This window comes from Puma concolor, chromosome B4, assembly GCF_028749965.1.
Source record: "Puma concolor isolate L17-30 chromosome B4, mPumCon1.1.hap2, whole genome shotgun sequence".
Taxonomy (NCBI): Eukaryota; Metazoa; Chordata; class Mammalia; order Carnivora; family Felidae; genus Puma; species Puma concolor.
The window spans coordinates 100716985-100732606 of NC_141673.1; the positions used below are offsets into that span (position 1 = coordinate 100716985).

At 39.1% G+C, this 15622-nt stretch overlaps 1 protein-coding gene across 1 annotated transcript in view; it reads left to right on the top strand.

The window, feature by feature from the left end:
- Nucleotides 1-11066, top strand: part of CLEC4D (C-type lectin domain family 4 member D) — a 30823-nt gene extending 19757 nt beyond the window's left edge. The window contains exons 3-8 of the mRNA XM_086714163.1: nt 2873-2972; nt 4662-4751; nt 7458-7562; nt 8717-8868; nt 10154-10269; nt 10794-11066. Of these exons, the coding sequence (XP_086570289.1) occupies nt 2948-2972; nt 4662-4751; nt 7458-7562; nt 8717-8868; nt 10154-10269; nt 10794-10944 (639 nt within the window). The 5' untranslated portion in view covers nt 2873-2947 and the 3' untranslated portion in view covers nt 10945-11066. The remainder of the gene's footprint in view (nt 1-2872; nt 2973-4661; nt 4752-7457; nt 7563-8716; nt 8869-10153; nt 10270-10793) is intronic.
- The last annotated feature ends 4556 nt before the right edge of the window (nt 11067-15622 follow it).

Here is a 15622-nt window from a genome sequence, read left to right on the forward strand (position 1 = left end):
TTCTGGTATCTATTATTTAGTCTTACAAACAAAGCAAGGAGATACCTGTGCTTAGAAATGTATACATTCTTGGGGCGCCTGGGTGGCGCAGTCGGTTGAGCATCCGACTTCAGCCAGGTCACCATCTCGCGGTCCGTGGGTTCGAGCCCCGCGTCGGGCTCTGGGCTGATGGCTCAGAGCCTGGAGCCTGTTTCCGATTCTGTGTCTCCCTCTCTCTCTGCCCCTCCCCCGTTCATGCTCTGTCTCTCTCTGTCCCAAAAAATAAATAAAAAACGTTGAAAAAAAAATTAAAAAAAAAATGTATACATTCTTACAGGAAGAAACAAACATATATATTAATGTACACATCATAATAAAACCTTTGTCTACCAAAATCAATTAAAAATAAAACAAAGCTGTGGAGAAAAACAATTAAAAATAAACAAGGCGATCATATTTATTCATATTTTGTATTACAAATGTAAATGATTTCCTTTTGGATCATTGTGAATTCATAAACTTTTATACATTCAGGTAGTTGTAATTAACCATCATAATAAAAATATATTTATATAGAAATTGTTTAAACTTGTCCTTAGAATCCTTGCAAGTGAACTGCTTTATCTTTTTTAAAAAATTATTTTAATTTAATTTTGTTTTAGAGAGTGTGAGAGAGCACAAGTGGGGGAGAGGGCTAACAGGAGAGAGAGAGAGAGAGAGAGTGAGAGAGAGAGAATCCCAAGCAGGCTCCATGCTGAGCATGGCTCCCAACATGGGGCTTGATCCCATGACCCTGGGATCATGACCTGAGCTGATACCAAGAGTTGGATGCCCAACTGACTGAGCCACCCAGGTGTCCCAAATTCTTTACCTTTTAATAGAGTTTTTCTGTGATAAAGATTGTATCTTTCCCACAGGAGTTCACACTTCCTCTTTCTTTGCCATAACAACCGTGCTTTGTCTCATGTAGGAAAATCTTGGAGATTAATCGAGCTCTATTATCTCTTTCCCAACTCCAAAGCAAAGGTTAATACGGCATTTGCTCATTTTCATGTTGTCTTTTCATGATCTTAACTATATGGTGGACACAACTTTTCATTTGGCTCAGGAAACTTTCTAAAACAGACTGTCTCTCATGTGTTTGAAATCATGTTTGTTTTCTGGAAGCACAGAATATGCCAGGTGCACTTTATTTTTTCCTGCCCTAGGTGGGATTTATATATCTTCTAAGACTCCTAGGTCCTTTAAAACATTTTTCAAATGTTTTTTTATTTTTGAGAGAGAGAGACAGAGTGTGAATGGGGCAGGGGCAGAGAGAGAGGGAGAGAGAGAGAGGGAGACACAGAATCTGAAGCAGGTTCCAGGCTCTGAGTTGTCAGCACAGAGACTGACAGGGGGCTCTAACTCACAAACAGGGAGATCATGACCTGAGCCGAAATCGGACACTTAACCCACTGAGCTACCCAGGTGCCCCACTAGACTCCTAGATAATTTTGATAAAGAACACATATTGGGATGCCTGGGTGGCTCAGTTGGTTAAGCGTCCAACTCCTGATCTCAGCTCAGGTCATGATCTCATGGTTCATGGGTTTGAGCCCCATGTTGGGCTCTGCGCTGACAGCACAGAGCATGCTTGGGATTCTCTCTCTCCCTCTCTCTCTGCCCCTACCCTGATCACACACATGTGTGCTCTCTCTCTCTCTCTCAAAATAAATAAACAAACTTTTAAAAAAAGAACACATATTACTTTAGACAAAGATCTAGTTTCTAGGGTTGCTCGTGAGAATTTGTGGGTAGGTAATGTTGTTGCTCTGGGAATACTTTTGGTTATGACAGTGTTGAAAAATGTGTTGTCAAATTTATAATTTTACTTCCTTCACTCCCAACTTAACATAGCAAAGTAGTCTTTCATTCAAGATCACTAAATATATATGTGTATGTGTATGTATATGTATATGTATATGTATATGTACATATACTTAAAGTAATATTGTAGCTTAAGGAAGAATGCAGGTGGATGGCCATATTTTGGAAGCTAGAATTTAAGAAAGATCTCTAAGTTGCTAGATACTTCTTTTTGTGATCTCAGGCTGCTGTAACAAAATACCATAGGTTGGTGGCTTAAATGACAGACATTTATTTTGGACAGTTCTAGAGGCTGGAACATTTGAGATCGTGATGCTGCAGCATGGGTGGGAGGGGACCTAAACATTCAGTCCATGACAGTACTGTAAATGAAGCCAGGGACCCTGATAGTGTCTCTGTCACAGAATGTTACATTTCCTTTTCCTTTGCCTTAACAAGCTTATTTTCTGTCATCTAGGAAGATTCGGGGAATTAATCAACAGCTCCACCATTCCTTCCTCAAATTCAAAATAGAAGTTCCTGTGTCTTTACATACAGCACACATGCACTGTGTACATGAGAAGCTTTAACTCATTCCACACATTGTCTTTTGCCATCCTGTACACAACTAACTGAGCTCAGAGAACGTCTTAGGGGAGAATCTACCTCAAACATGTAACTGACTTTGAAAAAGAAAAAAGATGAGGGAATGTTTATTAAATTTTTATAAGACATAATAATGATTCTTTTTGGGGCATTACTAAACATTTTGTGTGAATGAATAAAAACAAATTGAGTAATTTCACGTGACATGCTGATAGTGATCTCAACATACTTCTGGAAATTTCTACTGACTGTTTTTGGGTGTTGCTTTCCCAATTTCCTTTTGTCTTTGCTCTGTGTCCCAGAGTGAATCAAAGGAAGCCCGTCTTTGAAAAGACTTCTTTTGACTTATTTTTTATACAGGGAGCTTTCTGATCTTATTTGGAATAAGTAAGATTAATGTTCACTCTCAAGTATTTCTGAGGGTATACTCCCTTACTCACAGGACTACACCCTTGTGGAAAAATACAAGAGGTTTCTGGTTCTCCCAACCACTGAACAACAAGAGAGTTAATACACAATGAGCCAAGAACCTCAAAATAAACGTGAGTACATTCTCTCCTTTCAATTTGAAAGAGACAAATGTGATTATGACTAAGATTTTTTTTTAAGTTTATTTATTTTGAGAGAGAGATAGAGAGCAAGTGAGGGGGGGCAGAGAGGGGGGAGAGAGAGAGAATCCCAAGCAGGCTCTGTGCTGTTAGCACAGAGCCCAATGAGGGACTCAAACTCATAAGCCATGAGATCGTGACCTGAGCCGAGATCAGGAATCGGACATTTAAACCACTGAGCCACCCAGGCGCCCCATAATTAGGACTAGGATTTAAAAATACAAATTAACAAGATTATAGTTATGAAGATTGAAGATGAGGAGGAGGAGGACATTAAAGGAAATGACAATGACTTTGGTGAAGAGGAAGGTCATAGATAGATTCGATTATGTTGTGAAGGGAAGCTTCTTTATGAAATGCAAACTGGGCCAAAAGAGGAGGTAAAGTATACAAAAGAAAAATAAGATGGGAAGAAAGAGAGCAATTCGGGAAGATTCTTTTAAAGGCAAGAGGAAGAAGGAAGATCTACAAAACACGATGACCAAGGCTCACAGTTTACCTGGGGGCTCTGCCGTTATCCCCTTTTATGCTGCACTTAAGTGTCACAATGTATTTGCTTTACAAGAATATTGAGTAATATTTTTGAGAAAGAACAAATGCAGAAATACATAATTTAAAAATTAATGTTTTGCTTCACCTCATCAACCCAAGCATGGCAAACTTCAATGGGAGCACAGAGTATACTGATCTTGAAATTTTTTATGTAACAACACATCTTGAAGACTTTTTCCATTGATACTTACTGATGTATACGATTATTTTAATCACTGTGCAGAATTCCATCATAGAGACTCGCCATAATTTAGAATCTGCACTAATACACAAGCAAGTGTTGGTTTCTGGTTCTGGTACTGCAATGAATATCCTTTCCTATAAATAAGTTCAGTTATTTTCATACGACAGATCTCTAGGATTGAAATTGTCGCGGCAAATGTAATGCATTTAAAGACTAATAAAGGCTGCTAACTTGGTCTGTCTGAAGGCTTTCTAATTTATATTTCGTCAGTTGCGTTTATTTCCTCACCAAGAGAGTTAATTTCCCCCCCCAACCCTACCAACACTGCATATTTTTTTGTTTTCCTTTAAAACTCTCATTTGTGAAAACGTATATCATTGTATTTTAGTTTACATTTCTTTGAACATCCTTTTTTTGCTTAATGGCCATTTATAATTTCAGAAAATTAAGTTTTCAGCAAATATCCGGATCCGGATTTTGCTTAGTTTTTGAATTGACTTTTGAAATTCTCTACACAGCGTAGACAAGAATATTGTGACAAAATTTTCTTTCATATGGTGCTTGTGTCTTAACATTATTCATGTTATATAGATGTTTAAACTTTTATGGACATAATTGGCATTATCAATTTTTTATTATTTGGGGGTTTTGTGTCTTGCTTATAAAAAGCCCTTCCTGTTAAAAAAAATGTATTTTTATGCATGTATGTGTGTATCAGTAAGCTCTAAAACTGACTTATTCCGGAGGAAATCTTTAAGCTCTCTGCTAGATCTAAAATATTTCGGATGATCTCATGTTTAGCTTGCTCCTCAGTAGAGTATTTTCCTTAGTTCTTAGTTCTTGTGACTGAGAAGACAATCTATTTATCTTTCTTTTTGTCCCTGTAGAAGAAGGCCAGCCTTCCCACCTGATCCCTTGGGCCATTGCTATTTTTTTCATCTCACTCCTCAGTGCTTGTTTTATTGCAAATTGTTTGGGTAAGTTATTACCAAAAGTGGAACTCTTTGTGAATTATTTTCTCAACTAAACTTCATAAAGTTGCTCTAAGCCTTTTGTTATCTTGATTTTCCTCCAACATTTCAATTCATAATGTTTTTCAAGGTCTTGAATTTAAAATCCAGAGCTCTGTACTTAACCTTCTATTCTTGATGGTGCTGTCTTGTGTAAGGGAACAAAATACGGAAGTTAGAGTCCCTTTTCTATATGTATGAAGGGTGGTGACTATAGTAAATCATACCCCATTTTTACTGAGATTACTAAGGGCTGCATGTTGTCAGTAAAGAGTAACCAGCAAAAACCCAACTTTCTGATGGACCATAGTCTGGCTTTTTTTTTTTTTTTTTAATTTTTTGATGTTTATTTATTTATGAGAGAGAGAGGGCATGAACAAGGGAGGGGCAGAGAGTTGGAGACGCAGAATCCAAAGCAGGCTCCAGGCTCCGAGCTGTCAGCACGGAGCCCAACGTGGGGCTCGAACTCATGAACCGTGAGATCATGACCTGAGCTGAAGTCTGTCGCTTAACCGACTGAGCCACCCAGGTGCCTCTTTGAAACGAAGAACAATGAAAGATTTGTTCTTTCTAATAGCAAGACCATGCGTAAAGTTATTATAATTACACTAATATAGCATGGGTGCAAGTATGGATGAATAGACCAGAGGAAAGATAAAGAGAGCTTAGTTACAGATCCTGCCTATATGAATCTCTATATAAAACAAAAGGGGATATTGCCGTTATAAGGAAAGGACAGATTTGTTCAGTTAATGTGCTAGAGGACCATTGATCATCCTTATTCAAAAAATGAAATCAGTCTCCTGTTTTATACCTTGTACAAAACCAACGCAAGGTGGATTATTGGCCAAAATGTGAAAAGCAAATCGATAATCCTTTTTAGAAGATACATGGAGAATATGTTCATATCCTCAAGGCCGGGAATAATTTCTTTTTTTTTTTTTAATTTTTCTTAACGTTTATTTATTTTTGAGACAAAGAGAGACAGAGCATGAACGGGGGAGGGTCAGAGAGAGAGGGAGACACAGAATCTGAAGCAGGCCCCGGGCTCTGAGCTGTCAGCACAGAGCCTGACCCGGGGCTCGAACTCACAGACTGTGAGATCATGACCCGAGCTGAAGTCGGACGCTCAACTGACTGAGCCACCCAGGCGCCGCAAGACCGGGAATAATTTCTTGAACAAGTCATAAAGTGTGCTAGCCAGTGAAGAAACTGTTGACCAATTAGACTACATTAAAGTAAAAATTACTCTACAACAAAAACACCAAGAAATAAAACAGCCATTGGAGACGGTGTTTTTAATGTATAAAAAAATGGATAAAAAAATTTAGTGGACAGTATATATAAACAATCCTTTCAACCCAATAGGAAAAAATACTGACAATACAGCAGAAAAATAGGCAAAATTTCGAATAGCCGTTATAGAAAAGAAAGCCTGAAATGTCTAATGAACACATAAAAAAGGTCAAGTTTGGGGGGAAATGCAAATTCAACTCACAGTGAGGTACCTTTGCAAATATACCAGGATGGCAACAATGGAAAGGTCTGGCACTATTGACTATTGATGGTGTGGAGGGACTGGACCTCCAATGAATTGCTGCTAGTGGGAGCGTAGAACAGTACAACCACTTTGGAAAAGTCTGCCACTATCATAGTTGGCAATATGCATATCCTATTACCAGCAATTCCGCTCCTAGGCATGTAGCATCCTACAGAAAGACATGCTTATGTGCTCTAGGATGCATGGTCAAAAACTCTCCAAGTGGTACATACAGTTCACAGGAGTCAACATGGGAAGCGATGCAAATATTTACCAGAAGACGAATATCTAAATACATTTTAGCGCATTAAGACAACAGATCGCTTTATAGCAGTCAAAATTAATCGATTATAGTTGTGTGTAGCAATATGGACAAATTTCAGAAGTTAACACTGAGCGAATGGCTGAAGGAAAATAATGCATATTTTAGGATTTGATTTATATAAAGCTCAAAAGCAGGCAAATCTAATCTGTATGGTTTAGGGATATGTCATTAAGGGGTGCGATTGTGAGGCAAAGTACAAGGCGATTACTTTAAAAGTGGCATAGTTACCTTTAAGAGACTGAAAGTGGGTTGTGTGTGGGATGTGACTCATAAATCTTAGCAGGACGATCCCTGTGTTTACTAAATATCTCTGTCTTAACACAGGTTGTGAGAAAAAACAGAGGCTTGCAGGACTACTGCCATAAAGCACAGAATGGATAATGTGCTAATAAAAAAAATAATTTTAGGGGCGCCTGGGTGGCTCAGTGGGTTAAGCGTCCGACTTCGGCTCAGGTCATGATCTCACGGTCCGTGAGTTCGAGCCCCGCGTTGGGCTCTGTGCCGACAGCTCAGAGCCTGGAGCCTGCTTCGGATTCTGTGTCTCCCTCTCTCTCTGACCCTCCCCCGTTCATGCTCTGTCTCTCTCTGTCTCAAAAATAGATAAACATTAAAAAAAATAAAAAAAAATTTTTTTTTGCAACTCCTTTCAACCAGTTCACCCAGAGCTGGAACAAAGGAGCTGCCTAGTAAGAAAAGGGATAGTTACCTTAACTCTTAGGGGAAAAGAAAGGTCAGAGTGACCAGCCCCATTTCCCTACTTCAGTGGTTTTACAGGAAAAGAAAACTAACTTGTTTTCCCCCTTGACAGTGACTCATTACAGCTTTCTACACTGCAGGAGACGCATGGGAATGTTCAAGTTACCAGAGTATTACACGAAGATAACATGCACCAAAGAGGAATCAAAACTGAAAGGTACAGAGAGCAAAGGACATAGGAGAATTTCTGTCTTACTTCCATTTCTATTCAGGTTCATAATCTGATTTAAAATTTTTAAAATATTTGTTTTATAAATAAAGGGGAGGGGCGCCTGGGTGGCTCGGTCGGTTGAGCAGCCGACTTCGGCTCAGGTCACGATCTCGAGGTCCGTGGGTTCGAGCCCCGTGTCGGGCTCTGTGCTGACAGCTCAGAGCCTGGAGCCTGCTTCAGATTCTGTGTCTCCCTCTCTCTCTGCCCCTCCCCCATTCTTGCTCTGTCTCTCTCTGTCTCAAAAATAAATAAACATTAAAAAAAATTTATAAATAAAGGGGAGAAGGGGGAAGGAGCAGACAGAGACAGAGACACAGAATCGGAAGCAGGCTCCAGGCTCTGAGCTGTCAGCACAGAGCCCGATGTGGGGCTTGAATTCACAAGTGGTGAGATCATGACCTGAGCTGAAGTCAGACGCTCATCCGACTGAGCCACCCTGGCGCCCCTCATAATCGGATTTAAAGGAATCAGTAATAAACCAGGAGAGATTAAAAAACATGAGCATCTGGTGCAAGAATGAACATCAATAAATAGAAACAGATTTCTCACGACTGTAGTCAGTTGAATAACTGAAGAATATAACAATACATTTAGGGTCCATTTTTGGCATCCAAAACATAACATTAATTTAATTCCATTTTCTGTTGATTCAGACATATCTTAAGGACTGTTTCCTTCTAGAATATACAGCTTTGCTGAAGGGACTTTATCTCTTTTATCATTCTAGAATTTGTAAAATCTCATCTGGGAAAATGGGGAAATGCTTGACAGTTATAGTAGGTTCTCTGCTCCCTTTACATATAATTTCCTACAAAAGGCTTTATTCTAGAAGATACATGTAGGGACATGGAAAAATGATGTCTTCTAAGAGAATATCTTCTAATTTTCTCACAGTCACGATGTGATTCAGACAGTTTTGTTTAGAGAATATTTAGAATGTAGTTTTCAGGATTTTTTTTTTTAAAAGGGGAATAGGATGATTTTGGTAATCATGGTATTATTTCCCAAAATGTGAACTGCATAGTTAGCAGAAAGGTTACGCAATCTGTTACAGATGATAGGCTCCTTGTAAGTAATTTTCATGTCAATTTCCTCACGAGGAAGCACCTGGAATTGCTGTCCTACTGGTTGGAGATCCTTCCAGGACAGTTGCTATTTACCTCTGAATGACAACAAGACATGGGCAAAGAGTGAGAGGAACTGCACGGACATGGGGGCTCATCTGGTCACCATCACCTCAGAAGCTGAGCAAGTATGTTGGGAGGCTCACATCAGTCTCTCTGCTGGTTTGAATCTCTTGGCATAGACAGGGATTTCTTTGCTCTGTCTCCGTGCCTTTGCTTTGTCTGTTTCCTCTTTCTTCCTTATTTTTCTTCATCTGGCCAACTTCTGTTCTCTCCAGATTTGATTCATGTATTATTTCCTCCAGAAAGTGACCCTGACCATCTTCCCTACTCCATCTTCCCTGTTCCCGTTTGGAGATACTTCTGTGGTACTTTGTGTATTGCGTGATCATGGCTCTTGCTTCGCTAGTGTTAACTGGGAGGTTACCTGTTCACTGCCCCATCTCTTCCAATGACTCTGACTTTGTAGAGGGCTGGGGCCATGCTTTCCTCACCTCTGCATCTCCAAAGTCTTGTGCAGCGCTAGGCACACTGGATAGGACCTGATACATGGTTGGTGAGTAAGTGAATACGTGAATGGTTAATCATGACTGAGTAAGTGAATACGTGAATGGTTAATCATGACTGAGATAGCTTCTCAGGATAAAGCATAGGAAAAATAATTCAGCTGTCTGGTTGTAATTCTAAATAAAAAACAATTCTTAAGTTTTATTCAGTTTTTTTTTTAAAAACCAATTTATTTCGTCATAGAATGTACTTCCAGAGATGTACCGTAACTCCTAATCTACTCTTTTCTTTGTGAAGGGGGTTTCCTGGAGAATTCTGTTCCAATGGCTTTGCAATCTACAGGTTCATTGACTCTTTGAATAAAATGGAACTTAATTTAATATGCAAGCCATTGAAGAGACAATTTTATTTTTTTATTTTTATTTTTTCAATATATGAAATTTATTGTCAAATTGGTTTCCATACAACACCCAGTGCTCATCCCAAAAGGTGCCCTCCTCGATACCCATCACCCACTCTCCCCTCCCTCCCACCCTCCATCAACCCTCAGTTTGTTCTCAGTTTTTAAGAGGAAGAGACGATTTTAAAAACAAAAGTTAAAAAAAAATCCGATCCTACTAAGCATTGTGCTAAGTGATTTGCAAGTATGATCTCACTTACTCTTCACAGTAATTCTTTGAAGTCCTCCACTTTTGGAGGTGAGAAATCTTGAGTTTGGAGGGGTATAAGCACTTATGACATTACACGATATATGGCAGAGGCAGGATTGAAAGGAGATCTGTCCGATGACAGTGCTTCTGTGCTTAGCTAGTAGTAATCCATCTGATCTTTCCCCACGTTTCCTAACATAACAGCTACTAAATGATAAATGCAAATATACTTACAAAAGTTTACCTTTTTATGCAGAACTTTATTGTTCAATTTTTGGATAGACGGTTTTCATATTTCCTGGGACTTACAGATGAGGACCATGAAGGCCAGTGGTCCTGGGTGGACAAGACACCATTTGACCCACATATTGTGTAAGTATATTGACTGGGGTGAAAACTTTCTAGGCAAAGACAAGAAGATAGCAAGGAGAATTCATTTGCCCCGAGGCATACCGATATAGAAATGCCTGCTCAGAGAGGACCGTTATGTATTGAGCAACTTCTCTACTAATAAATGACTATATTTCTTTTTTTTTTTTTTAATTTTTTTTTCAACGTTTATTTATTTTTGGGACAGAGAGAGACAGAGCATGAACAGGGGAGGGGCAGAGAGAGAGGGAGACACAGAATCGGAAACAGGCTCCAGGCTCCGAGCCATCAGCACAGAGCCTGACGCGGGGCTCGAACTCACGGACCGCGAGATCGTGACCTGGCTGAAGTCGGACGCTTAACCGACTGCGCCACCCAGGCGCCCCTAAATGACTATATTTCTATTAGAGAGTGCAGCTCTAAATTTTTCACCAGAGGCGTTTTCTCTACATGTCTTCTGATCTACACACACACACACCCACACAAATACAAATATAAAGATATACATATATATTTTTTCATTTTAGATTCTGGCATGAGGGTGAACCCAACAACTATAAACAGAATGAAAATTGTGTTATCCTTGTTAATGTCCAAGACAAATGGGCTTGGAATGACTTTCCTTGTAACTTTGAGAGAAGAAGAATTTGCAAGTTACCTGGAGCAACATTCAACTAGAAACCTCCAAAGGAGTCCTTATGATGGCAACAGAAAAGGGGAACCAATTAGACCAGGGCAGAATGTACCTGCACCATTGGAGCAGAGAAAACATGCTGAGAAAATAGAACATTTTTCAGTTACGATGGCCTTACTTTTGTTTTATTCATTCAAGACAATGTGCTTTTGTGTGGTTTGGTGGCCAGAATCATCTTTTCTGTGAGAATCCATTTTCACGAACTTTGCTTTCTTTTTATTTTTAAAAATTTTTTTTTTTTTTCAACGTTTATTTATTTTTGGGACAGAGAGAGACAGAGCATGAACGGGGGAGGGGCAGAGAGAGAGGGAGACACAGAATCGGAAACAGGCTCCAGGCTCCGAGCCATCAGCCCAGAGCCCGACGCGGGGCTCGAACTCACGGACCGCGAGATCGTGACCTGGCTGAAGTCGGACGCTTAACCGACTGCGCCACCCAGGCGCCCCATTTGCTTTCTTGATAGTGTATCAAAGTATTTCCTTTTCGATTGGTGTGCATTGATTATATGTCAAACAGAATGGCTCAAATGAGGTGATCTCTTGGTCATTGTTCTCCTCTGCTCAAATTCTTAGCTCTTAAAATTCAAAGGCAGGGTATTCAAACTGATAGAGGCATGCCACTTTTTTTTTTAAATATGACAAACCCTTTGAAGTTTTTAAACAACATTCTTATTGTTCAATGTCTCGTTCCCAGACTTTTTAATAGTATCAGTCATTAGATTGACATTCCATGAGCAAAATATTTTCTGAACAGGAGTGTAGGAGTTCTGAATCGTAGTATTGCCAAGATGGAAAAAAAAGAAAGTCTATCTACCTTTAAAAACATTTTCTTCTTACTCTACCTTAAATGTCTTCCCAAAGCAGGGAGTCCCAAGCTGACTTAGTTTCTTTTCAAGCGGATAAATCCCTCATAGGCCACCTTAACCAAACTGCCTTCAACTCTGTAGCTGAAGAAACTGAACCCACGGGAAGGCAAAGAGCTCACCTGGAACATTGCTAGTTCATGAAGAGAAACAGGACTGTGGCCCAGAACTACTTTTCATGGGCGGCAAACTGTGTTGCCTTCGGTATTACAGGAAAGTTACTGGGGTGACTTGGCCTCTTGACTAATGGATGAAAGTTCTAGCACTGTATTCGTGTTTCTACATTTTTAATTTGAGTCAGGAAAAAAAAAATCATATTTTCAGCCCATTTATGTTAGCATGTCTTTTTAGAGCTATAAAGCTAGAGTTCAAACTAGAAGGGAAGTCCTTGTCTTAACAACATGACATGACACTTTTGTGATATCACTAGTGTTAACTGTGGAGCAGTGCTATCCAAAATATGGTGGTCTTTCTTAAAATTCTCAATTTACTGATGTTTCCTGAATCGAAGCTAAACAATTCCAAGCAGTGGCTTTTTTTTGAAGTTGATTTTATTTTGAGAGAGAGAGAGAGAGAGAGAGAGAGAGTGAGCATGAGCAGGGGAGGGGCAGAGAGGGAGGGGGAGAGAGAGAGAGAGAGAGAGAGAAAGAGAGAATCCCAAGTGGGGTCTGTTCTCTCGGCACAGAGCCCTATATGGGGCTCCATCTCACAAACGCGAAATCATGACCTGAGCCAAAGTCAAGAGTCAGATGCTCAACCACTCAACTGATTTGGCCATCCAGGCCAAGCAATGGCTTTTTAACCTGACTGCCTTAAAGCTATTTTTGAAAACAGCATTTATTTTGTAAATTACTTAGTGATTTTCTGCGTTAGGAAGATTAGTGTTTGATTGATTGTGTGTGTGTGTGTGTGTGTGTGTGTGTGTCTGCATTTAAAGCTGATACTTTTAACTGAAGGAGTGCTAATGATTTCAATTGTTTGCCATTCACTAGTTACATAGCACAAAATCTACAAAACTTGTGGAAATAATTTTATGTATATGCTAAAAGGCTTTGTGTAGTTAACATCATCCACTTTCTCTACCGTATATAGGTAGAGATTCAGTTGTCAATAAAATGTGATCTCTGTGGTTTTATACATCTGTGTCGGCATCTATATCCTTAATCTCTTTTCTCGCAGTCTGATCATTTTTCATTACCTCCGTGGTGACCACCACAGACCATCGCTCTTACCCGGATTATTGCAATGGCCTTCTGATTGGTCTCCCTATTTCCACCCTCGGGCCCTTTCAATCTATTCCTAACTCTCATGACACTTGTATTCCTCATAATTTCTTTAAGACACCTGATAGTAATTTCATAAAAATAAATGCAAATTTTTTAGGGCATTGTGGTAGTCTTAGAAATTTGAAACACTTAAAAAATTTAAATATTGGTTTTGTGTTTGCTGTATATGTGTGTGTGTGTGTGTTTGCCACACACACACACACACACACACACACACACACACGCACCTCAAACAGTAAAAATGTAAATAAAAGTATCAGTTAAATCTTCCACCCCGAACTTCAGTCCCTTAAATGCCTCTTCAGAGTAGATATGATTATGTTTCTTATATGTATTTCCATGTATGTTTATATGTGTTATATAAATATATATACATACATAACCTACTGTTTTTATACTAATAGCAACATTATCTACATTGCCTTAAACATCTTACAATTTTTTCCCCACAAATCTAAGGGGTTTTTGTTTGTTTGTCTGTTTTCATCATGACAAGTGTATTCTTTGATCCCCGTCACCTATTTCCTCCTTTTCCCCACCCACCACCCCTCTGGTAACCATCAGTTTGTTCTCTATAGTTAAAGAGTCTGTTTCTTGGTTTGTCTCTCTTTTTTTCCTTTGTTCCTTTGTTTTGTTTCTTAAATTCCACCTATGAGTGAGATCATGTGGTATTCGTCTTTCTCGGTCTTATTTCGCTTGGCATTATACTCTGTAGCTCCATCCATGTTGCAAATGGCAAGATTTCATTTTTTTTTTTTATGATGGAATAATATTCTGTTGTGTATACACGGCTTCTTTAAGCTTCCGTAATTTGGCTATTGTAGATAATGCTGCTATATACATTCGGTGCATTTATTCCTTTGAATTAGTATTTTTCCACCCTTGGAGTAAATACCTCATAGTGCAATTACTGGATCGTAGGGCAGTTCTATTTTTAACTTTTTGAGGAACCTCCATATTTCTTCCACAGTGGCTGTACCAGTTTCCATTTCCCCTAATGAATACAGGAGCGTTCCTTTTTCTCCACATCCTCCCCAACACTTGTTTCTTGTGTTTTTTTATTTTAGCCATTCTCACAGGTATGAGGTGGTATCCCATTGTGGTTTTGATTTGCATTTCCCTGATGCTCAGTGATGTTGAGCATCTTTTCACGTGTCTGTTAGCCATCTGGATGCCTTTGGAGAAATGTTTGTTCATGTCTTCTGCCCATTTTTATTTTATTTTATTTTCAATGTTTATTTATTTTGAGAGAGAGAGAGAGCAACATTAATAGAATAGGGGCAGAGATAGAGGGAGACACAGAATCTGAAGCAGGCTTCAGGCTCTGAGCTGTCAGCACAGAGCCTGATGCAGGGCTCAATCCCACAAACCACGAGATCATGACCTGAGCCGAAGTCAGACGCTTATCCGACTGAGCCACCCAAGCGCCCATTCTTCCCATTTTTAAATTGATTATTTGGTTTTGGGGGGAAAATATCTTGCATTTTTTACTTAAAAATATAGTTTGGAAAATGATTTATACCTTGCCCCATATAAGTAAATAGTGTTTCATTATATTGGTATATCATAATCTGAGATAACTTTTGAGTGACAAAATATTTCCTTTATACAATAAAAATCAACAAAACTACATATTGTCACATATATCTAAGAGGAAAGAACAGTTTAAGGAAAACTAATATAGATAAACCTTGGTTTGCGAGCATAATTCATTCCAGAAACATGCTTGTAATCCAAAGCACTTGTATATCAAAGTGAATTTCCCCATAAGAAATCATGGAAACTCAGATGATTCATCCCACAACCCCAAACTATTCATATAAAAATGATTACAATACTGTAATATAATACAAAGTAACAAAGAAAATATAAAATATAAAGAAAAATAAACAAATTAACCTGCCCTTACCTTTGAAAACCTTCGTGGCTGGTGTGAGGGAGACAAGAGAAGGAGGGTTATTGTGTAGGGTGACTTTCACTATCATTAATGGAATCACTGCTATCTATTGGCTCAATGAAATCTTCTGCATCGGGGCCATTGTATACACTCGCATGGATGTTGACTTCGGTACAGTATTGATAAACTCTTGTCACATGCTGTATTTAATGTAACTGGCAGTAAGGCAGCAGAGGAAAGGGTCTATATTGGCAGACAGCCTGACCTAGAATGAAGCAAAGCATTCCTAAGTTTACTTTTGTATAGAAAAGCAGAGGACTGTCCATAGGTGCTTTGAAGTGACAAAAAATACACTAGTGCCTATTGTGGGCATCTTCCAACATTCTGAAAAATCACTGATTTTTCTGCCAAACACCACAGTCTGAGACTGAGCATCTGAACATGGGAGATGAACACCCACAATCCCAGAGAGAGAGAGAGAGAGAGAGAAGAACCATTGGCTCAGTTGTGATCATATGACATTCGGTGTCACATACTACTTGTGTTGCAAGACATTGCTCTTTTATCAAGTTAATATTTATTAGAAATGTTTGCTCGTCTTGCGGAACACTTGCAGA